General features: G+C 37.5%; 1 protein-coding gene across 4 annotated transcripts in view; it reads left to right on the forward strand.

Annotated features, from left to right (window-relative positions):
* Positions 1 to 6,352: 6,352 nt before the first annotated feature.
* The window catches only part of ints1 (integrator complex subunit 1), a 32,569-nt gene continuing 12,699 nt past the window's right edge, over positions 6,353 to 26,222 (forward strand). Inside the window, exons 1-37 of one of the 4 annotated variants that reach the window (XM_067382449.1) lie at positions 6,398 to 6,428; positions 6,670 to 6,726; positions 6,829 to 6,908; positions 7,004 to 7,291; positions 7,433 to 7,629; positions 7,715 to 7,852; positions 7,931 to 8,090; positions 8,181 to 8,286; positions 10,356 to 10,542; positions 10,636 to 10,781; positions 11,872 to 12,013; positions 12,243 to 12,419; positions 12,506 to 12,614; positions 12,863 to 12,913; positions 13,386 to 13,506; positions 14,630 to 14,707; positions 14,810 to 14,967; positions 15,115 to 15,211; positions 15,431 to 15,522; positions 15,608 to 15,668; positions 15,749 to 15,946; positions 16,033 to 16,162; positions 16,238 to 16,417; positions 17,045 to 17,194; positions 17,277 to 17,456; positions 17,553 to 17,657; positions 17,750 to 17,917; positions 17,997 to 18,108; positions 18,191 to 18,349; positions 18,966 to 19,112; positions 19,199 to 19,297; positions 19,445 to 19,569; positions 21,564 to 21,818; positions 21,911 to 22,070; positions 22,234 to 22,365; positions 24,637 to 24,817; positions 25,948 to 26,071. In XM_067382449.1, the coding sequence (XP_067238550.1) occupies positions 6,683 to 6,726; positions 6,829 to 6,908; positions 7,004 to 7,291; positions 7,433 to 7,629; positions 7,715 to 7,852; positions 7,931 to 8,090; positions 8,181 to 8,286; positions 10,356 to 10,542; positions 10,636 to 10,781; positions 11,872 to 12,013; positions 12,243 to 12,419; positions 12,506 to 12,614; positions 12,863 to 12,913; positions 13,386 to 13,506; positions 14,630 to 14,707; positions 14,810 to 14,967; positions 15,115 to 15,211; positions 15,431 to 15,522; positions 15,608 to 15,668; positions 15,749 to 15,946; positions 16,033 to 16,162; positions 16,238 to 16,417; positions 17,045 to 17,194; positions 17,277 to 17,456; positions 17,553 to 17,657; positions 17,750 to 17,917; positions 17,997 to 18,108; positions 18,191 to 18,349; positions 18,966 to 19,112; positions 19,199 to 19,297; positions 19,445 to 19,569; positions 21,564 to 21,818; positions 21,911 to 22,070; positions 22,234 to 22,365; positions 24,637 to 24,817; positions 25,948 to 26,071 (5,037 nt within the window). In that variant the 5' untranslated portion in view covers positions 6,398 to 6,428; positions 6,670 to 6,682. Of the gene's footprint in view, positions 6,429 to 6,452; positions 6,639 to 6,669; positions 6,727 to 6,828; positions 6,909 to 7,003; positions 7,292 to 7,432; positions 7,630 to 7,714; positions 7,853 to 7,930; positions 8,091 to 8,180; positions 8,287 to 10,355; positions 10,543 to 10,635; positions 10,782 to 11,871; positions 12,014 to 12,242; positions 12,420 to 12,505; positions 12,615 to 12,862; positions 12,914 to 13,385; positions 13,507 to 14,629; positions 14,708 to 14,809; positions 14,968 to 15,114; positions 15,212 to 15,430; positions 15,523 to 15,607; positions 15,669 to 15,748; positions 15,947 to 16,032; positions 16,163 to 16,237; positions 16,418 to 17,044; positions 17,195 to 17,276; positions 17,457 to 17,552; positions 17,658 to 17,749; positions 17,918 to 17,996; positions 18,109 to 18,190; positions 18,350 to 18,965; positions 19,113 to 19,198; positions 19,298 to 19,444; positions 19,570 to 21,563; positions 21,819 to 21,910; positions 22,071 to 22,233; positions 22,366 to 24,636; positions 24,818 to 25,947; positions 26,072 to 26,222 lie in introns of those variants that run through there. The other 3 variants (XM_067382452.1, XM_067382451.1, XM_067382453.1) reach the window with 3 other exon arrangements.

Here is a 26,222-nt window from a genome sequence, read left to right on the forward strand (position 1 = left end):
TCAGTGAAGGGACTCGAAAGCGCCCTCTGTCTGTCACAAAAGACTGTTTACAGTTGTTGAAATAAGCTTACGAAGCAGTTGCAAACGCTGTCTGTGGTCACACCAGTTCCACATGGAAGGCGACTGCTGTGTCAAGTGACACTATGAGATAATCACCCTGGATGCTCTGATTAATTCTGTTTATGTAGATTTCACAACATTATTTTATCTGTAGGGTAAAGGCAATGATATAACAGGCTATAATATAATAGGCTATAATATATTATAATATAAAAAGTTGGGACACTGTACAAATTGTGAATAAAGACAGAATGCAATGATGTGGAAGTTTCAAATTTCACTATTTTATTCAGAATATAACATAGATGACCTATCAAATATTTAAACTGAGAAAATGTATCATTTTAAGGGAAAAATAAGTTGATTTTAAATTTCATGGCATCAACACATCTCAAAAAAGTTGGGACAAGGCCATGTTTACCACTGTGTGGCATCCCCTCTTCTTTTTATAACAGTCTGCAAACGTCTGGGGACTGAGGACACAAGTTGCTCAAGTTTAGGAATAGGAATGTTGTCCCATTCTTGTCTAATACAGGCTTCTAGTTGCTCAACTGTCTTAGGTCTTCTTTGTCGCATCTTCCTCTTTATGATGCACCAAATGTTTTCTATGGGTGAAAGATCTGCACTGCAGGCTGGCCATTTCAGTACCCGGATCCTTCTACACAGCCATGATGTTGTAATTGATGCAGTACGTGGTCTGGCATTGTCATGTTGGAAAATGCAAGGTCTTCCCTGAAAGAGACGACGTCTGGATGGGAGCATATGTTGTTCTAGAACTTGGATATACCTTTCAGCATTGATGGTGCCTTTCCAGATGTGTAAGCTGCCCATGCCACACGCACTCATGCAACCCCATACCATCAGAGATGCAGGCTTCTGGACTGAGCGCTGATAACAACTTGGGTTGTCCTTGTCCTCTTTAGTCCGGATGACATGGCGTCCCAGTTTTCCAAAAAGAAATTCAAATTTTGATTCGTCTTACCACAGAACAGTTTTCCACTTTGCCACAGTCCATTTTAAATGAGCCTTGGCCCAGAGAAAACGCCTGCGCTTCTGGATCATGTTTAGATATGGCTTCTTTTTTGACCTATAGAGTTTTAGCCGGCAACAGCGAATGGCACGGTGGATTGTGTTCACTGGAAGTATTCCTGAGCCCATGTTGTGATTTCCATTACAGTAGCATTCCTGTATGTGATGCAGTGCCGTCTATGGGCCCGAAGATCACGGGCATCCAGTATGGTTTTCCGGTCTTGACCCTTACGCACAGAGATTGTTCCAGATTCTCTGAATCTTTGGATGATATTATGCAGTAGATGATGATAACTTCAAACTCTTTGCAATTTTTCTCTGAGAAACTCCTTTCTGATATTGCTCCACTATTTTTCACCGCAGCATTGAGGGAATTGGTGATCCTCTGCCCATCTTGACTTCTGAGAGACACTGCCACTCTGAGAGGCTCTTTTTATACCCAATCATGTTGCCAATTGACCTAATAATTTGCAAATTGGTCCTCCAGCTGTTCCTTATAATGTACATTTAACTTTTCCGGCCTCTTATTGCTACCTGTCCCAACTTTTTTGGAATGTGTAGCTCTCATGAAATCCAAAATGAGCCAATATTTGGCATGACATTTCAAAATGTCTCACTTTCAACATTTGATATGTTATCGATGTTCTATTGTGAATAAAATATAAGTTTATGAGATTTGTAAATTATTGCATTCCTTTTTTATTCACAATTTGTACAGAGTCCCAACTTTTTTGGAATCGGGTTTGTTATATATAGGGCATGATATATAATATAATAGGTTATAATATAATATAATGTAATGTGATAGGCTATAATATAATATAATTTATATAATTAATATAATATAATATATATAATGTATAGGGCAGGACTTGACTTTGTCTATTGGAAATTGATTGAATGGTTGTGGTTTGCTATTGGTGGATCTCATGTGAGTGAAAGGTTGTCCTGCCATCACACCAGTAAAGTGGAATGAAGTGGATGTTATTCTGATTAAAGATTACAAGGGCGCATTCATTTAAAAAAAAATAAAGGTTAAAATGGAAAAAAAAAAAACTGATTTCATAGTGACTGATTTTTTTTTTTCTTTCAGTTATTTCTGCATAATTATGTGGACCATTTGTTCATAGCAGGTTTAGTCCTGCTTACAGCTCAGTCATTCTCTTAGTCTCTACCAGTGACTCAACACAAATACATTCACAGTCTGAGGAAGCATATGGGTTTGATATCAGTGTTTGTTCTTCGGGCCTCTTGATTCTTTCATGTCGAGAATTCTGGGTGGTATTTAATAAATTCTCTCTGATCAGTTTTACCAAATTTTACATGTATGGCACCTGAAAACATGCTTTTTTCACATGAAATCTTTAAGACTTTGCTGAGATCACTGAGTGTACTAAAATCGCTTTTATTCTCACAGCATAATTTCTTAAAAACTTAAGCTTATCGTGTTTCATAATGTTTTTTTATTTTATTATTTAACATTTGGAAAAGTAAAAATCTTTTCAGTTTATTCAAAGCTCATAAAACTTAAGCTTATCATATTATTTGTTTTTATTTTTGGTCCCAACATGTCTTTTCAAGCTCATAAAAGCTTATCATGTTTCATTATGTTTTATTTTAGTATAAGAAATTATTTCAGTTAACAAAATCTTTAAAATAAAGTAATAAAGTGATCTTAAAGATTGACCTGAATTAATGATCAATTAAAGTTTGATGAAAAGTGTTCTCCACTCATGGACAGGTGAAAAATATCACTTTACCAGAAACCCCACACCTGATCTTTGGACCATTCTTGTGGCATCTACACACCTCAAAAGAGAAAAAGACAAATGTAGCTCAAATAACATAAAAGAAGTGATGGACTGCCATTCTGCTTTCCTGTGGGACTTGTGGGAAACCACCATGTGGAAGTGAAAAAAGAGGAGATTTTTAAGTGGAAACACATCATCCGTTCTTAAGATCATGCCGGCTTAAGCCAAACATTAGACAGACCTGCCTGAATCTTCAGAAACTAAAACTATGTTGTTCTTAAGTTTATTCATATTGTACTTTATTATACTATATAAAGAGCCCTGATAATTTCTTCAATTATAAGTACCTAAAATACAGCAAAAAAGTTTTTATTTTTTCAGGTTTCCCCTGTGACACTGAATTTTTATTTGGAACAGTAGTGTGCCACTGACATCATACAAATATGGTTAATATTAAAAAACTTTATATAACAAGTGGGCAGTTTGGTGTGGCTAGTAATAAGTTTTATATATTGACATAGCCAAAACATTACTAATTAGGGAAAATGCAGGGAAGATGCTTTTAAAAGTCCAATACAACTGAAATACTCAGCAAATCTTCTGGGTTCAGGGAAACACATATGGGATTTTGTTCCACTCGCTACATTTTAGAAGTGGCATGCATATTTCATATCTGGAAGGCTTTCAGAAGCGGCCGTTCATTGTTCCTGTCAGGGGAGTATGTTTTCAACAATACTTACAGCAACTGTAACCAGGCACACATGTGTATTTTCTCCTTAGAGGTCCGATTACAAGCACATGTTGTTTTTGCTGAGTACCTTACAGTGTGTGTTCTCTGTGGTGTTCTTTTCTGGGTGAAAGTTCTGTTTTCTTTTGTCTGGCAGGCACGGTAATGTCTGTTTCCACGTCTGACATCATTTTCAAAGTGAAGATTCTTGGAAACATCATTCCTTGTATAGTCCCCAAACGCTCCGCAGCAACAGTGCCACCCAGAGACATCTAATCACCCTGAGTGCATGTGGTTTAAGACAAAGGCTATAGTTTTATAGACAATATGATTCTGTGGGTGGTTGTTTACATGTTGTTAAAGTCAAACATCTAGATCAATAATATCGCCCTGAAATCAAATAAATAAATGAATATTATATTCAGGTTTACTGACTTTACTGACCTTTGCATCATATAAATTAGATTCAAGGTAAACATCCATTAATACACAGATGGTCACTGTGTTCAAAAATCACATGACCCACGAAAGTTATAAATGATTAGGGCTCCAAAATGACTTGATGACTTTTCCCGACTGACAAATGATTTCATACACCCAGACAATTTTTGTCTATTGACAATATTTTATTTTATTATATTATTTCTTCAGAGCTCATAAAAGCTTGAACTAATGTTTCATTATGTTTTCTTTTTTTAAAAAAAAAAGTCCCAAAATGTCTTTTCAGTTTCTTCAGAGCTCATAAAAACTCAAGCTTATCCTGTTACATTATGCTTTTTCATTATTTTATTTTATTTGATTATTTTTGGAAAAGTAAATGTTTTTTTTTTTTTTTCAATTTCTTCAAAGCTCATGAAAGCTTAAGCGTATCATGTTGCATTGTGTTATTATATTTTATTGTATTATTTTATTTTATTTTCAAAAAAGTATTTTTTTTTCAGTTTCTTCAAAGCTCATAAAAACGTATCATGTTTCATTATGTTTATTTTATTTTATTTTATTTTATTTTATTTTATTTTATTTTATTTTATTTTATTTTATTTTATTTTATTTTATTTTATTTTATTTTATTTTATTTTATTTTATTTTATTTTATTTTATTTTATTTTATTTTATTTTTGGAAAAGTAAATGTTTTTTTCCAATTTCTTTAAACCTCATAAAAACATAAGCTTATGTTTCCTTATGCTTTTTTAGTTTATTTTATTATTTTATTTTATTTCATTTTTGGAAAAATAAATGTTTTTTCAATTTCTTTAAACCTCATAAAAACATAAGCTTATCATGTTTCATTATGCTTTTTTATTTTATTTTATTATTTAAGTAAAGTAAATGTTTTTTCAATTTCTTTAAAGCTCATTGAATCGTAAGCTTATGGTATTTCATCGTGTTATTTTATGTTTTTTATTTTATTTTATTTTATTTTATTGTATTGTCCCAAATATTGTCCCTTTTCAAAGCCTATCATGTTTCATTAAATTCGTCTGCTCAGGCTACATTTATTTAATTAAAAATACAGTAAAAAAACAGTAATATTGCGAAATATTATTACAATTTAAAATAACTGTGTACTATTTAAATATATTTGACAAAGTAATTTATTCCTGTGATGCAAAGCTGAATTTTCAGCATCGTTACTCCAGTCTTCAGTGTCACATGATCCTTCAGAAATCATTCTAATATGATGATTTGCTGCTCAAGAAACATTTATGATTATTTTCAATGTTGAAAACAGTTGTGTACTTTTTTTTCCAGGATTTCTTGATGAATAGAAAGTTCAAAAGAACAGCATTTATCTGAAATACAAAGCTTTTATAGCATTATACACTACCGTTCAACAGTTTGGGGTCAGTAAGAATTTTTATTTTTAGAAATTAAAGAAATAAATACTTTTATTCAGCAAGGATGCATTAAATCAATCAAAAGTGGCAGTAAAGACATTTATAATGTTACAAAAGATTAGATTTCAGATAAACACTGGTCTTTTGAACTTTCTATTCATCAAATAATCCTGAAAAAAAATATTGTACACAAATATTTTGTACAATTGTACACATTAAATGTTTCTTGAGCAGCAAATCAGCATATTAGAATGATTTCTGAAGGATCATGTGACACTGAAAACTAGAGTAATGATGCTGAAAATTCAGCTTTGATCACAGGAATAAATTACTTTGTCAAATATATTCAAATAGAAAACAGTTATTTTAAATTGTAATAATATTTCACAATATTACTGTTTTTACTGTATTTTTAATTAAATAAATGTACATTTAGTCATTTAGCAGATGTTTTTTTATCCAAATGTAGCCTTGGTGAGCAGACGAAACTTCTTTTAAAAACATTAAAAATCTATCTATATATATATATATAATATATATATATATATATATATATATATATATATATATATATATATATATATCTATATATATATATATAATATATACATACAGTACAGTCCAAAAGTTTGGAACCACTAAGATTTTTAATGTTTTTAAAAGAAGTTTCGTTTTGCTTTTCTGCTGGTTTTGCTTCAGGACCTAGATTTTATATATAGCCTAATGCACATGAAGTGGCAATCCAACACAGTACCAATTACACAGTGATTGTTAATTGTACAAGGTATCCCTAAAACAACTAATGAATGTTTACTGTTATTAATATTGTTATTAATTTTACCTTTTGTTAATGTTCATTATTGCCTGTACATTTTCTCTCGGTCATACCGGTTGGTCTCTGAGACAGGCTCCAGAACTGTAGGTGGCGCTGTCGCACTTTCAGGAAACTCTCCCACTGCAGCAGCTGAAGTAGAAACACCGTACACGGCAAATCATGTAGCAGCGCCTTTGAAAGACTGAGGTAGTTTATAAATGTTATTTTCATATCCTGCACTTCCTATGTCAGTAACGTTATATTAAACATATTCTACTGTTAGCACTAACGTTAGATGTTTTTTTTAAAAAAGTACATTGCGGCTAAAGTTTGATGTTTTTGCTAAGACGCTACTTGACAAGTACAGCTTGTAAACAAACACAGAGACAGTCGAATTTAAAATAACAGCTATTAAAGGTAATAAAAGGTGTTTTTCATTCCTTCTCAGTGGTACAATATCAATGTTACCAGCTCCAAATATGCCATATCAACAACATACAAGCTCGTACAGTAAACCTGAATACAGTTTTTGTATGGTATGATAATATCATTGTAACTTAATTCCTCTAATGTGATTCAAATTTTTTGGTGTTTACGTCTCTTACAGTTACAGTAAAAAAAATTGTGTAACAATGAATCGACCAAAGCCAACAAGCATCAGGCGTCCCAGTAACAACAAACCATCAGGTATGAGTGTTTAGCTGTGATTACGGCAAAGACGTAGATTAATTAACCATGTGTAATTTTCAGACACATCTTTATCGTCATGTGATGTCCCTCAGGTCACCCACCTCCAGGGGATTTCATTGCTCTTGGAGCGAAGAGTCAAGGCAGTGAGCCGAAAGCAAACCCAGCTCTCTTGAAGCCACCGTCCACCGTTTTGCCCCCAGACCGCAAGAGAGAGGCAGCTTCATCCCTACCCTCTTCCTCCAGCCTGTCCAGTCTTTCCAAACGGCCCAAGCACTCTAATACTCCACCCAGTGCCCTCTCTCGCCTCGCTGAGGTGGCTGCTGTTGACAAGAGATCAATATCCCCTTCAATCAAAGAGCCATCTGTAGTTCCTATTGAAGGTGAGATTCAGAAAAAAATCTATTTAATTTGGTATGTTATGTCTTACTTTAGACCTCCATTTTCCAATCCAATGTTCATATTTTCATAGTCCTTGTTTTTACACACAATGTGAATTCACACAACATGTGATTATTTTTCAGTCTCCCCTGCTGTTCTTCTGGATGAGATAGAGGCAGCGGAGGCAGAGGGTAATGACGACCGCATTGAGGGTGTGCTCTGCGGGGCTGTCAAACAGCTGAAGATGAACAGAGCCAAGCCTGACATGACGCTGTACCTCAGCCTTATGTTTCTGGCCAAAATCAAGCCCAATGTCTTTGCCACAGAGGGTGTGATAGAGGTAGATAGAATCTCCTGTGCTATATTACTGGAATTTACTGTTACTGCTGGTGACGTGGCTTATTGTGTTGAACGTCTTTGATCAGGCTCTCTGCAGTTTGCTCCGCCGTGATGCCTCAATTAACTTTAAGGCCAAGGGGAACAACCTGGTGTCCGTGCTGGCCTGTAACCTTTTAATGGCCGCCTATGAGGAGGATGAAAACTGGCCTGAGATATTTGTCAAAGTAAGCAGTCAATCTGGCCAGCTTTCCTATCTCACAGTAATCGTAGTACTGATACACTGTCATTGTGGTGTTCCACAGGTCTACATTGAGGACTCTCTCGGTGAGCGGATCTGGGTGGACAGCTCGCACTGTAAAACATTTGTTGATAACATCCAGACTGCCTTCACAACAAAGATGCCTCCTAAAAGTATGCTGCTCCAGACGGAAACAGGGCGGTCAGGAGGTGACCTCAGTGCAGGTTGGTGGTACTAAGACTATTCTCAGTCATTGATTGAAATGTGTAGGTTAGTAAAATATGGTTTAACTGATGCAAAATACTGTATTTTAGGGAACAGCCCTCATCCTTCCACTCCAGATGAAGATGAAGGTCAGACTGAGCTCCTAATCGCTGAAGAGAAACTCAGTCCAGAGGATGATGGACAGGTTATGCCCAGGTAGGGAAGTACAGATATCTCAAAACAATGTAGCAGTCTTTAAAGGGTTAGTTCACCCAAAACTGTCATTAATGACTCACCCTCATGTCGTTCCAAACCCGTAAGACCTCCGTTCATCTTCAGAACACAGTTTAAGATATTTTAGATTTAGTCCGAGAGCTTTCTGTCCCTCCATTGAAAGTGTATGTACGGTAGACTGTCCATGTCCAGAAAGGTAATAAAAACATCATCAAAGTAGTCCATGTGGCATCAGAGGGTTAGTTAGAAGTTTTGGAAGCATCAAAAATACGTTTTGGTCCAAAAATAACAAAAACTAGGACTTTATTCAGCATTGTCTTCTCTTCCGGGTCTGTTGTCAATCCGCGTTCACGCTGCTGACGTGTTATCCGGTGCACCCGAGCTTCGTTTACAGTCTGAGGGAGACGCACGCTGTAAACAAAAAAACCTTCACAAACATGTCTAAGGATTTCGATACAGTGGAAGACTTGCATTTTTTTGCTCAGCCATATTTATTTGAACCCGAATACACAGACGAAGAACTAAGAGCGATGGAAGAAGCTCCTACACAGCAGCAACCGCTGTCACAAGCAGCGTCACTGCGGAGTCGTGAACACGGATGAACAACAGACCCGGAAGAGAAGACAATGCTGAATAAAGTCATAGTTTTTGTTATTTTGACCAAATGTATTTTTGACGCTTCAAAAACTTCTAACTGACCCACTGATGTCACATGGACTACTTTGATGATGTTTTTATTACCTTTCTGGACATGGACAGTATACCGTACATACATTTTCAATGGAGGGACAGAAAGCTCTCGGACTAAATCAAAAATATCTTAAACTGTGTTCTGAAGATGAACGGAGGTCTTACGGGTGTGGAACGACATGAGGGTGAGTCATTAATGACATAATTTTCATTTTTGGGTGAACTAACCCTTTAATTATAAAGAACTACATTACATTGAATAATTATGTTGAGAACTTGAAGTAATATTTGCTAAATTGAGAATGCTACGTTACATAGTTTTGACGTTTGGGGTTGGTAAGAATTTAATACATTTATTCAGCAATGATTCATTAAAGGGATAGTTCACCCAAAAATGAAAATGATCCCATGATTTACTCACCCTCAAGCCTCCTAGGTGTATATAACTATCTTCTTTCAGACGAACACAATCAGAGCTATATTCAAAAATATCCTTAGTCCTCCAAGGTTTATAATGGTTGTGAATGGCTGCCCGCATTTTGAAGACAAAAAAAAGACATCATCTGTAAAAAAATGAATCCATATGACTCCAGGGGGTTAATAAAGGCCTTCTGAAGTGAATCGATGCATTTGTGTAAGACAACTATCTTTATTTAAAACTTTATAAAGTAAAAAAATGAGCTTCCAGCGTGACAGCCATACAGCATTCGACGTACATCTACTATGCCATGACGTACTACATGTTATAGCGTAGGACATTGCGTAGTACTTCATGGGGTAGTTATTTGACTGTTGTTGAGTTTTAAAAAAGGATATTTGTATCCTATATGAAATAATATTTTGGAATGTTACTGTTTTACTGTATTTTTGTTAAAATAAATGCAGCCTTGAAGATTTTTTTTTTTTTTTTACTTTTTTTAAACAGTTGTATATATGTAACTAATATGTTATATAGATATTTTTGTTCAATATTTAAGAGAATATATATATATATTTATTATCCCATGATTCCCCCCTACAATTCACTACCATTATAAAAGCTTGGAAGAGCCAGGACATTTTTTAATATTTCTCAGATTGTGTTTGGCTGAAAGAAGATAGTCATATACACCTAAGACGGCTTGAGGGTGATTAAATCATGGGATGATTTGCATTTTTGTTTGAACTATCCCTTTAAATAGTTAATTTTTTGCTGTGGTACTGAAATTGGTATCAAGAAATATGAATTTTCACTGGTACTGAAATTTTGGTATTATTACAACAATATGCTCTTACAATATGTATTTACTTATTTAAATAATTTTACAAAGCTGTAACATGGGTATGTGGATGAGTGTAACCATTATCTGCCTCGGCTCCAGGTACGAAGAGCTGGCTGAAAGTGTGGAGGAGTACGTGTTGGATGTTTTGAGGGACCAGCTGAACCGTCGCCAGCCCATGGACAATGTGTCCAGGAACCTTTTGCGTCTTCTCACAGCCACCTGTGGTTATAAAGAGGTCCGACTGATGGCCGTGCAGAGACTCGAGATGTGGTTACAGAATCCCAAGGTACAGCAAGGTGGACAAAAGAGAGGAAGTGTCTTTGTCTGAGAGTGTGAAACCGCATATCTAAGGGTTTGTTCTTGTTTGATGCTTTTCCAGCTGACTCGGCCAGCACAGGATCTTCTCATGTCTCTGTGCATGAACTGTAATACACACGGCTCAGACGATATGGAGGTCATCTCGAACCTCATCAAGATCCGCCTCAAACCTAAAGTTCTCCTCAACCACTACATGCTGTGTGTCAGGTCTGCATTACACCTTCAAACCTGAGCTCTCGGGTTATACTCCACAAAATTATAAGTTTGTACTTTAAAGGGTTAGTTCACTCAAAAATGAAAATTCTCTCATTTATTACTCACCTTCATGTCATTCCACACCCACAAGACCTTCGTTCATGTTTGGAACTTAAATTAAGATATTTTTGATGAAATCCGTGAGCTTTCTGACCCCCATAGAAAGTAATGTAATCACCACTTTACCAAGAAAAGTAGTAAAGACATTGTTAAAGTTGACAATGTGACTACAGTGGTTTAATCTTAATGTTATGAGGCGACAAGAATATTTTTTGTGCACAAAAATAACTTTGTGTCAGTGACTGACAAGGATTCAAGTAAACAAGTCGTTATTTATTTATTTATTTTTTCCCCAACTACTGTGTGTACCAGTGGAGCTTTGCTGGCATCTAATGGGGAAAATTTGGTACTGTGCCCAAACAAAATCTTACTGACTTTTTTTGAGATATCTTCCTCAAATTTGGAACATAACTTTAGATTTATGGCTTTTTTTTTTTGCTTTTTTTTTCACTTTTTAAACTTTTATTTCAGCAATAATCTGCCATGGGTCTTCTTTAAAATGAGACTAAACTTAAGTCTGTGATCCCAAGCTTCAAATTTTTATGACAGGGACATTTTTGTCTTCTAAGTACCTCAGAGTAACTTTTTAAATTGATGCACAAGGGTTAAAGTCTAAAGTAATGTTAAAGTAGTGGTACACAAAAATGATGGTTCGGTACGTATGTACGTACTTTGATCTTACACTTATTTGGTAGCAGCTCACTCTTTGTCCTTCATTACAACATTGAAGTATATTGATACAAAAGATATTGTCCCATCTTAGGGGGGACTCTGAGTTTAAAATTACTTTCTGCACACAGAGACGTTCCACAGGTGCAGTGGTTAAAACAACACTGAATTCATTCGGTACACGTGTACTGAACCAAAAGGCCTGCACCAAAAGTTTTCACTACGAATACATGTACCACCATGTTACACCCCAAGTAAAATGTAAATGCTTTTTTTATTTTATGTACCTTTTTGTATTTCTCATGTTCTGCAGGGAACTTCTGAATGCTCACCGAGATAATCTGGGCACCATGGTGAAGTTTGTGATCTTTAACGAGTTGTCAAATGCCAGAAATCCCAATAATATGCAAGTCCTCCATACTGTTCTGCAACATAGCCCAGAGCAGGCACCCAAGGTGACTTTTCAACCAACATTGCTGGCTTTATGCTCAATTACAAAAAACTGTGATCAATGTTGTTTTCCAGGGCAAGTGTCACTGTTAGTATTGCTCATACTTGTTTTTAAGAGCCCAAAACCTTACTGTCAAACCTTGACACATTCCAGTTGTGATATGAATGTGAAGTATGGACCCGAGAAGTTTAATAACATTTATTTTGAGTCCTGTTGTTTTGTTTTGTCCCCAGTTTCTTGCAATGGTGTTCCAGGACTTGCTGACCAATAAGGACGACTACCTGCGGGCATCGCGGGCCTTGCTTAGGGAAATCATTAAACAGACCAAACATGAGATCAACTTCCAGTCCTTTTGTTTAGGCCTCATGCAAGAGAGGAAAGAGGCCAGTTATGTGGACATGGAGTTCAAAGTGAGGACCTATATAGATCTCTTTATTATGTGTAGTTTCTTAAAAGAAAATCTGTTTTGATGTATTGCCTGTACATATTTTTTCAGGAGCGATTTGTCATCCAAGTGACGGATCTCTTGACGGTGTCCATGATGTTGGGGATCACGGCTCAGGTCAAAGAGGCCGGCATTGCGTGGGACAAAGGAGAGAAGAAGAGTAAGATGTTTTATACTCTTAATGCCTCATATCCAAGGGCCTGTTTACATCTGGTCACTTCATGTGTTTTTACTGATCGGATAGCTCTCTGATTTGTTAAAACGGTTCCATTTACACTTGGCCGCATAAATGTGTCTCTCCCCAAAGCGAATATATATCCAATCTTCAATTCCCACGCTATATGCAAATTTAGCGGAGTTCAGGTCAATGAAAGCAACAGATATGAGCTGCATTTTATTTATCATCAGCTAATATCAAGACCAAAGACCGCAATAGGAGAGAGAGCGACATCTGCACTGGTAAGATAATTTTGTCTCACTACTTTTAATGAAGATGATTGTGTGTTGAGCGTCTGCGACTTTCTTTCAGTTTCATTTGCGGCAGTTTGCGCGTTGGCTTGCTGAAGAGATACTCAGCTACTCATCTGCGGCAATGCGTGTTGCTGCAGCGCTGTCAGATCTGGCTAAAACATGTCATATAGCCTATAATGTGCTCTCAGACTTTTTTTTTTTTTTTTACCATTTTTGGAGGAGTAAAAATTACATATGTGGTTTCAACAACCAGATGCATTTACACTTGTCCAGTTTCATCTGGAATGTGTCTCAGACCACCTCCTGAAGTGGTTTGAGTGATCGGATTTAAATCAATCTCAAGTGTTTCTGAGGGCTGTTACACCTGGTCTTTTCACAATCAGAAGTGACCAGGTGTAAACAGGCCCCAATATTCAAAACTCTTTCTATGATAAGCATTGCAAATGTGTCTGTATTTCAGATCTGGAAGCACTGAGGTCCTTTCAGAACCAGATCGCCGCCATCCAGAGAGATGCAGTGTGGTGGCTACACTCAGTGGTTCCTACCATCAGTAAAGTGGGACCTAAAGACTACGTGCACTGGTATGGATGAGAGGGATGTAGGACTAGTTTCTTTATTGCTAAAAGCATAATATGTAAGATTTTTGGATTAAAATATCCAAAAAACATTTTTGGAGCTTGATTAAAGTTTTAAAGGGGACCTATTATGCAAAATTCACTTTTATAAGGTGTTTGAACACAGATGTGTGTCCACAGTGCATGTAAACAACTAGCCTAAAATCCACCCACTCCATTTTGTTTTTTGTTTTTTTTTATAATCCTCATAAATCATAAACAGTCTCTCCAAACAAGCAGTTCCTGATTTCCCCCTACTCTTACGTAAGAGTGGGAGCTCAGAACATAAGGCAAGCATATAAGGCTCCATAGACTCCCTGCATCTGAGCCACTGAGGACACCATGGTTGAATTTCATTTATGAAGGAAATGTGTCGGTAAAATGTTCAATCATTTTACGCCGGACTGCTTCACAAATGTGGGGCAGTTCAGTGCTGGATTTGCATAAAAGATTAGCATGACGGTACATGCTATTCGATTAGTTGAATCAACTTAACTCTACATAAATGTATCCATATATGTAACATTCTAAAAGTTGTAACTTCTTCCTGAGTCTCTCCATCAGTGTCCGACTCCGGTTCGAACATGTAAGGCTGAACACGGCTACTGTCAATTTCTGACATTTTGGCTGTGTGAGATTCTCCGTTTTTGTTGTTGCAGGGCATGAGCTGTTAAAGCTTCGCCCTCTTCTGGAAAGAGGATCAGCAGCTCATTTGCATTTAAAGGGACACACACAAAAACTGTGTGTAGGGCCAAATAGGGGCACATTTGACAAGTTATAATAAATGATCTGTGGGGTATTTTGAGCTGAAACTTCAGACACATTCTGGGGACACCAGAGACATCTTGTGAAAAAGGGCATAACAGGTCCCCTTTAATGGTACGAAGACCTCTTATATGTCAAATTAGTCATATATGTCATGACCTCTTTAAAATGTGAATCAACAATAACATAATTTATTTAATATTTCATGACTATTTAACACCTTTGATGGAAATTTTAAATTTAAACTGTCAGCTGTAAGGCTGCTTGTAAGACTTTGCATACAGCAGGTTGTTATTTTGCTGATTGTTTCATTGTGTTTCAACAGTCTTCACAAGGTGCTTTTCACAGAGCAGCCTGAGACCTATTATAAATGGGACAACTGGCCACCTGAGAGTGACAGAAAGTGAGATATCTTCTCTGATTGAACGTTGTACTGAAAGACTGGTTGTTAGTCCTATTTTTTTAATAGCTGCTAAAGCATATCTCCTGTTTGTTTGTTTGTTAGTTTCTTTCTCCGGCTGTGCTCTGAGGTTCCTCTGCTGGAGGATACACTGATGCGCATCTTAGTGATCGGTCTCTCACGTGATTTGCCACTGGGCCCAGCTGACGCCATGGAGTTGGCCGATCACCTGGTGAAGAGAGCTGCAGGAGTTCAGTCTGATGGTAAGACAGCGCTCCTGTTTAGAATGTTTGAACACAGCACACAGAACACATCATTAAAAAACAGCTCAGACCTTTTTAGTAGTGGTCTGGTCTGTTGTTAAAGCTAGCCATGTGATGATGTTTGTCTTCCTACATCCTCAACTATAGACTTGGAAGTGTTGCGAGTCGAGAGGATCCAGCTCATTGATGCTGTGCTGAACCTTTGCACCTACCATCACCCAGAGAACATCCAGCTTCCTGCAGGGTACTGCATTTACCTTTCACCCAGTTTATTCCCTGCTGTTTTTAACTTCTGCTTTATTATTTAGTGATTCACCAGCTTTATATTGCCAAATAATTATTGGGTGTCAGGGACTATTTGCTTTGAATGTTTAAGCCACACTGTGGTCTGTCCGCTCCTGGAATCTCTATTTGTGTTTATTCTTATGAGAGGTGAAATGCTTTATTAAATGTTCCATTTTAGGTATCAACCTCCAAATCTGGCCATATCAACTCTTTACTGGAAGGCCTGGCTCCTGCTGCTTGTGGTGGCAGCGTTCAACCCACAGAAAATCGGTGAGGCCAGATATGATGCAATACTTGCATTTCATAATAACATCTCATTAGAATACTATTATATCGCTGTCACTGATGGTTTCAGGTTTGGCAGCGTGGGATGGTTACCCCACTCTGAAAATGCTCATGGAGATGGTTATGACAAAGTAAGTGTTCTGCATATTATGTGGAAATGTGGTTTTATGGATATTTCAGCTCTCGACTCTTTCTTTTGCTCTCTTCTCAGCAACTATTCTTACCCTCCGTGCACGGTGGCCGACGAGGAGACCAAAACAGAGATGATCAATCGAGAGCTGCAGATTTCTCAGAAGGAGCGGCAGGAGATCCTGGCCTTTGAGAGCCACCTGGCAGCTGCCTCCACCAAGCAGACCATAACAGAAACCAACAGCCTTCTGCTGTCCCAGCTCACCAGCCTAGACCCCAAGTATGACTTTCCGTTTGTCGCTGCAGCGATAAGCCAGTGTGTTTTTAAAGAAACTGACCCTGTCTTTGGTTTACTTCTTTTCTCAGGGGACCCCCACGTAGGCCACCACCTCTTGTCCTGGATCAAGTGAAGAGTCTGAACCAGTCTTTGCGCCTGGGCCATTTGCTCTGCCGCAGCCGCAACCCTGACTTCCTGCTCAATATCATCCAGAGACAAGTAAACGCTTTCATATACTTGCAGAGCTGTTCTTTATAAAGAGCCATGCTAAATTTCAGATTTTCCCCCATTCAGGCATCCTCTCAGTCTATGCCGTGGCTGGCTGATCTCGTCCAGTCCAGCGAAGGGTCCTTGGACGTGCTGCCTGTTCAGTGCCTGTGTGAATTCCTCCTCCATGATGCTGCTGATGACACCTCTTCCATTGATGATGAGGAGGAAGGAGAGAGCAAAGAGCAGAGAGTGAAGAAAAGACAGGTAAAGCTCAGCCTTGACCTCACATTTCTGTTATCTTCTCAAGAGGCCATAAAAAAAAAATTTCCCCCCAAAGTCATCTTGTAATGTTGTCTTTAAACTAAAGTTTAGTTTTACTTGACAGTTTTTCCAATCCCTACAGTAGTAGATTTGTTAGGGTGGGCCAAGATGCTGAATATATAAAACTACCATTAAAAAGTCTGAGGTCACACTTTTATCAGGTCACATTTTTATCAGCAAGGATGTTAAACTGAACAAAAGCTACAGTAAAGATGTTTATAATCTTACAAAAGATTTTCATTTCAAATAAATGCTGTTCTTTTGAACTTTATATTCATCAAAAAATCCTGAAAAAAAAGGTATGTTTTTCACAAAAATAAAATAATAAACAGTTGTGCAGCACAACTGTATTCATCATTGATAATAATAAGAAATGTTTCTCGAGCAAAAAAATCTTTGAATGATTTCTGAAGGATCATGGGACACTGGGAGTAATGATGCTGAAAATTCAGCTTGACTATCAAAAGAATACATTTCATTTTAAAATGTATTTAAATAGAATAAATTGTATTAATATTTTACAATATTATGGTTTTTACTGTATTTTTTCTTCCTCATATTTCCCATCAGAGGCAGCAGAAACAGAGGCAGCTTCTTGGGCGACTGCAGGACCTTCTGCTGGGTCCTAAGGCTGATGAACAGACCACATGCGAGGTCTTGGACTACTTCCTGCGGCGTCTCAGTTCTTCTCAGGTGGCCTCTAGAGTGCTGGCCATGAAGGTGCGGAGTTAATTAACCGTCTACCGGTGCTTGGTTCATTTAGACACTTTAATAAGATGGTTGATTGTGATGTGTGTATCAGGGGCTGTCTCTGGTGCTGACTGAGGGAGGATTAAGAGATGGAGAAGAGAGGGATCAGCTCATGGAGGAGGACTCTGGAGATGCAGAGTTATTGCCAGGCTACCAGTGGCTCCTTCAGGACCTCCCCAAACTCCCTTTGTTTGATAGCGTGAGAGGCTTGACAGCCAGCGCCTTACAGCAGGTCAGTCCACCTACGCAGTTACATGATTATCAATCTTTGTAACTTGATCAGCTTATTGTGTTTGTGTGTTGTTGTTTTTTTTTCTTTTTTTGTCAGGCAATTCACATGGAGACAGATCCTCAAACCATTAGTGCATACCTGATTTACCTATCCCAGCATGCACCAGTGGAGGAGCAGTCCCTCCACAATGACCTGGCCTTGGTTAGTCTAAACCTACAGCTTTTTATCTGTCTGAAAAAAGCTCTTGTCTAACCTCTTTCTTCTCTCCTCTCTGGTGTTTCCCGTCTTCTCAGGATGTGGCTCGTCTGATAGTGGAACGCTCCACTATAATGAACTGCCTGTTCGCCAAGCACTCCTGCAGGCCAGAGTCTGACGCCGTTCTCTCGGCTCTGATCACCATCTTCTCTGCCTACATCCGTCGTATGAGGAAGACAAAAGAGGGAGAGGATCTGTACAGTTGGGTAAGGAACAATTAACTGGACTTGAAATTCAAATCAATGCTTGTGCACATGATTAAAGATCACATTTTAAACCTCACAGTCAGAGTCTCAGGATCAAGTGTTTCTGCGATGGACCACAGGAGAAACAGCCACCATGCACATTCTGGTGGTCCATGCTATGGTCATCCTGCTCACGCTGGGACCTCCCAAAGGTGAGTGTCTCCTCTGCTGCAGTATTTAGTGATTGATTCTGCATCTACTTGTAGTAACAGCTACTGTGATTGTGGTTTTTAGGGGAAAGTGAGTTCTATATACTGCTGGATATCTGGTTTCCTGATAAAAAGCCCCTTCCTACTGCGTTCCTTGTTGACACGTCTGAGGAGGCCCTTCTTTTGCCAGATTGGCTAAAATTAAGGATGATCCGATCTGAGGTCTCCCGATTGGTCGATGCAGGTAAACGTATCTTGTTTATGAATACGGATTTCAAAATACCAAATTTGATGCCAAAAAATACTAAAGTTGCATTTATTTGATTAAAAATACAGTAAAAACAGTAATATTGTGAAATATTACTATACTGTGAATAATATATTATTATAATAATAATTCATCTTTGCTGAATAAAAGTATTAATTTCAAAAATCTTACATCTTACTGACCCCAAACTTTTGAACAGTTGTGTAGTTCAAGTCAAGTCAGCTTCATTTCTATAGCACTTAATACAATACAGATTGTTTCAAAGCAGCTTCACAGTATTGCCAGACAAATTCAATTACAGCTATAAGCAGCTCTAAAAAGACAATAGTATCATAATTCACCTCAGTTCAGTTCAGAGTTGAGTTCAATTACTGTTTAAAGTTCATCAATTATAAAACAAGTTCAATTTCAGCTCTACAGAAGAGTGTCATTATTCAGCTCAGTTCAGTTCTAGTATTGTTCTCATCCAATAGTGTCAGTGCAGTCAAATAGATAATATTACTGAATATTAAGTGTCTTTTAAACCTCAAAGTGAGTTAGTTGATAAACTAAGGTTTGTGTACAAGTCCGAATGGATTTCTGTCATTTGCAGCCCTACAGGATCTGGAGCCCCAGCAGCTGCTGTTGTTCGTCCAGTCCTTTGGGATCCCTGTCTCCAGCATGAGCAAACTGCTGCAGTATCTGGACCAGGCCGTGTCCCATGATCCCCAGACACTGGAGCAAAACATCATGGACAAGAGTGAGGATCTTTCATTTGATTTACTCTGTTCTCTCAGCATTCAGTGTGTGAAATGGTCCTAATATCAGGGATGTTTTACCTGTTAGACTACATGGCACATCTGGTGGAAGTCCAGCATGAGAGAGGAGCTACAGGAGGACACACGTTTCACAGTTTGCTCAGTACTTCACTTCCTCAACGCAGAGGTCAGGATCTAATGCCTTACACCAAGGGTTCAGTCAGCACTGATTAATGGCGCTGTGTTAAAAAAAATGTTTTACTCAGTTTGAGTTACTGAACAGAATTATTAAATTCTGTACTAATGAGTCCTTTGCTGATCTGATGTGTTACAGACAGCTCAGAGGTGAGCAGGGCTAAGGTTACCGTCGAAACGCCCCATGGCTCCGTAAAGATGAGAGCAGTTAGTCAGGTGCCAGTGATCGGCCCAGAGGATGATCTCACTGGGATCCTACTACAGGTACAACATCTCACTTTGATCTACTTATGCTGCTTTTTTAGAGGGATTTAATTCTACCATGTTATTAATAATATAATAATCTTTTCAGAGCTGTGGCACAGCTGCATGTGCTTCTGGCATGGTCAGTCTTAGTCCAGCATGCGTGTGTTAAGGCTGGGTATTGCCAACTACCTCACAACATCATGTAGATTTTTTTTTTTTTGATGAATCTAGATTTTGTAGATGGTTTAATGCTGCCTTCATGTTCTTTTGGAATTATCGTAAATATAAGTTTACTAGTAAAAAATTGGACATGAACACACTCTCAAGTCGAATGTACTACTGGAAAATTTTCTGAGTTCGGATTGCCATAAACTGTGAACATGGCAGGGGGCCGAACGATTGCTGCTGTGAGTGTGACTGGTATTCTTTATTAGTTTTCTCCACAACAGCTACATCGCCTTGTCTTGTTGTTAAATTTTATGCATATTTACATATAATTTATAATAAGTAGTAATGAATAATAATAATTTATGAATAGTAAATTAAACCATATTGTATGTTTTATACACATCGAAAATAGCCTGTATTTGACTGAAATTCCAGAATTGCCAGCAGGCTGACTAGAATATTTACTTGGTTGTCACTGAATGGGATGCTAAATATCATTTTTGCTTTAAGATTTTTCCAATAAATAAGCACAAAGCACAAAGCACATGATGAGCTCATGAACTTCAGAAGTGGGAAGTAGGAAATTAAATAAAAAATACATTTGTGTTCCGAAGATGAACAAAAGTCTTACGAGGAAACTACATGAGGGTGAGTAAATGATGACAGAATTTTCATTTTTGGGTGAACTAACCCTTTAATGCATCACAATATCATTATTGAAATGTGATTAAAACAGTGTCAAATGTATAAGAAATACTGAATCAGTTTTAATTAAGATAGTTCACCAAAAAATGAAAATTCTGTCATTTACTCTCCCTCATGTCATTCCAAACCCATAAGACTTTCGTTCATCTTTGAAATACAAATGAAGATATTTCAATGAAACCTGAGAGAATTCGGTTCCTCCATTGAAAGTGCATTAAGAAAAAAGAAAAAAAAATAGATGCTTTAAAAATTACATAAAGACAATATAAAAGTAATGAATTTAGCAGTTTAATTTAAGAGTAATGGTTGTTAAAATATTTAATTTAGACTTTTATTCCAATATAAACATTAATCAGTGCATATACAGTAAAAAGTTTGGAAACATTTACATTTTTTTTTAATGTTTTTGAAAGAAGTCTCTTATGCTCCCCATGGCTACATTTATTTAATCAAAAATACAGTAAAAACAGTAATATTGTGATGTTAAGCAGCAACACAAAGAAATGTTAAAAATTGTAATATTTCTGAACTTTTGACTGGTACTGTACATAGAGCACAAATATGATAAACTGCACATACTTGACATTAAAGAACAAACTTCATTGGTTTGTCAGGTTTTCTGAAACATTTTCACTAACAAGCTGTTTTGAACCACCTAAACAAACTGTAAAAAAAGCCTTTGTTTTTGGCATATTTTGTTCTAAATGATGTCACACACATTTGGTCTTTGGTTTAGCTTGAAGCCCTTTAGTCTCTTGCATAGCCCTTCAAACTAGCTGACAAATCCCAGATTTAGACTTTTCAGTTATGTAAGATGAACCTCTTCTTCATTAATTAAACTCTAGAGATGGATGAGAGAATGCAAATAAAAAATAATTCAATAATATTTCATTAAAAAAATAAAAATACATAAATTAAATAACATTCAAATGATCAATTCTGTATCATAAAAAAACAAGAAACATCATATTGATTAATTTTGCAAAGTCAATCTGTACATATCAAATAAATAGAAAAAAAACAACAACAAAAAAAACATTTCATATAAATTGTGTTGTCTTGTAAAATGATTTTTAAGAATATCAGGTTAGATCGTCATGACTTGACAATGATGGTGACGATTCTCTTTCCCCATTTAGCTCTTCCCTCTGAAGGTGGATCCTCGCTGGCCTCCGCCCCCTGTCCGGCCATTATCATTAGCTCTGCAGCAGACTCTGGCCCAGGAGGTCCTGCGGGCACGGCAGGGTCACATCCAGCAGGGTGGCGCTGCTGGACGACTCCTACAAGCCTTAGCAGCCCTTCTAAACTCCCCCCACGCTGGAGCCCTGGTCATGGCAATGCACCACAGCCATACAATCTCCTGCCCTCTACTGCGCCAACTCCATCTTTACCAGGCACCTAACCTACTCATACCTACATATTCACTTTCATCACTAGTGCTTCCTTTTGCTTGCTCACTCTGTCTACTTCTCTTTTTCTCCTCTAGCGGTTGGTGTCTCAAGATGTTGGCTTCTCGTCACTGTTCTTCAACGCCGTTATGCAGATGTTGACGTGGTTGGAGAACTCAGCGGTGGAGACGGGGCCACTCCACAGCCTGCTGAAATCTCTGGCAGCACAGTACTCTCACAAACATCGCATCACAGATGGTGAGTCACTCCTATTCCTGGATCTTAGCTGTGCAGGTCACATTTGAAACCACATATTCAAACTGACAACAGAATTAGCTGAATCAGGTCAGAAAATACGGTCAGTTGATCGTTTTTAGTCTTAGCATGCTCTCCAGGTGTATTGACTGTGTCTTGTCATCAGTTCGTACAGGATTTCTGCACTTGGCTGAAGCGCTGGCGTATAGACGTGACTCTGAAGTGGCAGCGAGGGGAATTATTGCCTCTCTGAGAGCTGGAGAAAAATGCAACGCTGAACCTGAACTCCTACGAAAAGGTATTTTAGCAGTACAGGGTCCTCCGGTTCTCCACTTAAAGGGTCAAGTCACAATGAATCAAATTTTGTGTGATCTTTTAAAATTAGAGAGTTCATTGTACTGTGAAAACATACTAAAATGTTTAGAAATCCTCTCAAATCCAAAAAATGCATTTATTAAAACTAAGCTGCTAAAACTACTCTTTCCATACTGAATACAGTAGCATATGACCGTACATATTTACACATCAAAGATTCGTCGGTGTTCGGAGGAAGTAGATTAGAAAATTAGTAGATTATTCGTAAATATCTGAAGAACTGAATGCTAAATGACCTTCTGTTGTTTCTGGCTTGTGTGTAGCACCTGCTGCTTTTTTTTTTCTGCGTTTTTCGCATCCGTGGCACGCATTTTGTGAGACGTTTTGACAATTCAGAGCCACCATAAAAGCGAATGCCAATGTACCGAATGCCATCTGACAAGTTGATCCATGATGTCTACAGCACAAAGCAGTAGCACTGTGTGACAAACAAAGTGCGGAATACAAAGAGACAGAATATAAAGACAGATTGTGCCAGTAGCAAAGCATCAAACTGAGCCACTGACATCCTGAAGTAAACTCTGAATTGCTCGGGATAATCACTCAGCTCCTTGATGAGGTGGAACTCTCCTTTCTCTCTATGCAATCTCAGGATTGTATGGACCCAATATTTCTTCATTCTTTTTCTCTTTTTAGGAAGAGAGAGGAGATGCTCACTGCTTGAAGAATCCATTTTGTATTGTTTTGCTAACAATTACAGGCCTAAGGGTTAGAGAGGATGGTCTTAAGAAACTAAATCATGACTGTTTGTGGCCCAGATAAACTTTATTACCATAAGTGGACATCAGGGGCTGGATTCACAAAACATTCTTAAGAATAAAATTCTTCTTTACTGCTAATTTCTTCTTATTTTCTATCTTAAGAAAAAAGATATGTTTTTGGGAATACGAAATATTCTTTTCTTAAGATTGTTACTAAGATAAAATGTAAGAAGTATTCAAAATCTCAAAAAAAGCGTTCTTTAAAATCAATGTAAATAGTTTCTTAAAGTTTCTTCAGCCTGTCTTAAATACCCAAATGTAAGATGTTTAATGAATATATTGGGTTGTTTCAAACATTAGCTAGCTAAATATAATACATATTACTACTAGTTCCATATGTGGATGAATACTCTGAAGTGACACCGATCGATCATTTGAGCATGTATACCTGATGCGCTCACTCAAGCTAGAACTAACAGGCCATACATACAGGACGCATTCACTCTAGAGAGAGCACAAGAAAGAATAACCATTGAATCTTCTGAAGACAGGCTCTTTTAAAATAATGATTTTAACTTGTCATGCCGTTAACATGATGCTGAGTGATTAACTGGGATTAATGATCTGCAGGCAGTGCAAAAAGACAGGTTTTGAGGTGTTTTTCATTCAACTAGTCTATAGCAATACCAATCAAATAACACCAAAGACTTTCATTTTCTTCTTAAGAAACTGAGATGTTCTTAAGAAAATATTTGAGAATTTGCACTTAGGAACATTTTAAGAATTTATCTTAAGATTTTTCTTATATTATTTCTTAAGAAGATTTTCATGAGTCTGGCCCCATGGGGGAAAAAAAAAATTATGATATAATCCCTTGAATGTTTTGTGCCTTCATTGCACAGCACTTATCTGTGTATGATGTTATTAACTTTAATTATAGCTCCTCTAGGAACCACGTGGTGTACTCAATTTATGCTTTGGAAAAAATTTTTGAACTCTTTTGTGGCAAGCGTAAGGCTAACAGGCGAGGAGCGAAGGGTAAGTCAGCTCTCCAGAGGCAGTTAAGTTCTGTGTGTTACTGTGTGTTGGTGTTGGAGTGGTTGCCAGCATTAGTCAGTCTCTCCGGAGGGCAGCGTTTGACTCATGCACCATCATCACCACTAACACTGTCCTTAATGTTTCTCTTTATGATTTTAACATTCCGTTCTGAAACCCCACCAAAACAAAAACAACCTCACACAGGGCCACACATCCACTCCAGGGCTTGTTTACGTCCAGCGACGGCTCCAACGGCCAGGGTTGACTTTTCAAACATGAGAGTTAGCCTGGTGGGGCTGGAGTCCTAGAGACAGTGGGTTACTCAGAAGCAAAGCGTGTGGTCGTTCTCATTTTTGCGATGTGGGATTGGCTGCGATGGGTTGTTTTTCATTCTTTTGGACCTGTGTGTTTCACAGAGTGCCGATATTATAAAATAAAATCCTTGTGTGCCTTAGTGTTGCAGGGCCTCATGGAGGTGAAGTCTCCGTATCTAGAAGAGCTGTTGTCCCTGCTTATGACCATCGGTACGGAGAACGGGACCCCAGGAAACGCAGCAGGCCCAGTTGCCATGGTGATCTCTCTGCTGCTACAGGAAACAGAGGAAAGAGGGGTGAAAATAGAGGTGGATTCCAAAATGTAAGCGCACCATGAGTCACTCTGCGCTGCCTCATCACAGATTTCCTTACTGTGTGCTGGTGATACTGTTTCTAGGTGGGGAAGGAACACATAGTAAAATTGGGTTAACATTTTTTTTTTTTTTTTAAATCCCTGCCAAAGTTAACACACAGTGAGACAAAATATTCATCATACGCAGTGTGACTAGTGTAATATAAAGTAGTGCTTTTTACTTTTGTAAACCAACAGTAAGACTCAAGTATCCCTTCCTCAACAGCAAACCAGAAATGTGTTCCTTTATATTATACTGGAAAAATCACTATTATTACAGTTATTTGTAATATCAAGTTTGAAAGAAGTCTCTTGTGTCCAAGGCTGCATTTATTTTATCAACAAAACAGTAAAAACTGTAATATTGTTAAATATTATTGCAATTGAAAAGAGCAATTTTCTATTTTAATATATTATACTGTGATGTCAAAGCTGAATTTTCAGCATCATTACTCCAGTCTTCAGTGTCACATGATCCTTCAGAAATCATTCTAATATGGTGATTTGATGCTCAATAATGGTCAATTGTTACTGATGCTCAAATAATAGTAATATTTTTATTATCAATGTTCAAAACTGTTTTTGCTGCTTAATATTTTAGTGGAAATGGTGACGCATTCTTAAAGTTCATAAGAACAGCATTTATTTGAAATTGAAATCTATAAAACATAAATGTCTTGACTGTCACTTTATCAATTTAATGCATCATTGCTGAATAAAAGTATTATTATTAGTAATATATATTTTTTAATCTTACTTAGCTCAAACTTTTGAATGATAGTGTATATGGGTTTCCACAAAAATATTAAGCAGCACAACTGTTTTCAACATTGATAATAATAAATGTTTCTTGAGCAGCAAATCATCATATCAGAATGATTTCTGAAGGATCATGTGACACTGAAGCCTGGAGTAATGAGGCTGAAAAATCAGCCTTGACATCACAGGAATAAATTACATTTTAAAATATATTTAAATAGAAAATGGTTATTTTAAATTGTAACTGGTTGGGAATCACCAACTTAATTAGTGTATTATTTATTTGCTGGAAACACTGTGTATTGTGTTGGTTGATGACGGGTGTGTGTCCTCTCTGGCAGCACTGAGTCAAAGAAGCCTGGCTCGTGTTCAGGGCTGCTGGTCGACTGGCTGGAGTTGCTTGACCCAGAGGTGACCTCTGTGTGCTCAGATCTTCAGCAAAAGCTGCTTTTTGCTCAAAACAAGGTAAAACAGTTGCTCTCTAAATTGAACATGTGGGTGTGGCTACAGATTTAGATACGTACATGTGAGGGTGCAATAACAAGTAAACGTCTTCCTCTCTGTTAGAGAGATCAGAAAGTAAAAAGCGTACAGCTAATATTCCTCTTTTTTGATG

This window comes from Chanodichthys erythropterus, chromosome 3, assembly GCF_024489055.1.
Source record: "Chanodichthys erythropterus isolate Z2021 chromosome 3, ASM2448905v1, whole genome shotgun sequence".
Classification (NCBI taxonomy): domain Eukaryota; kingdom Metazoa; phylum Chordata; class Actinopteri; order Cypriniformes; family Xenocyprididae; genus Chanodichthys; species Chanodichthys erythropterus.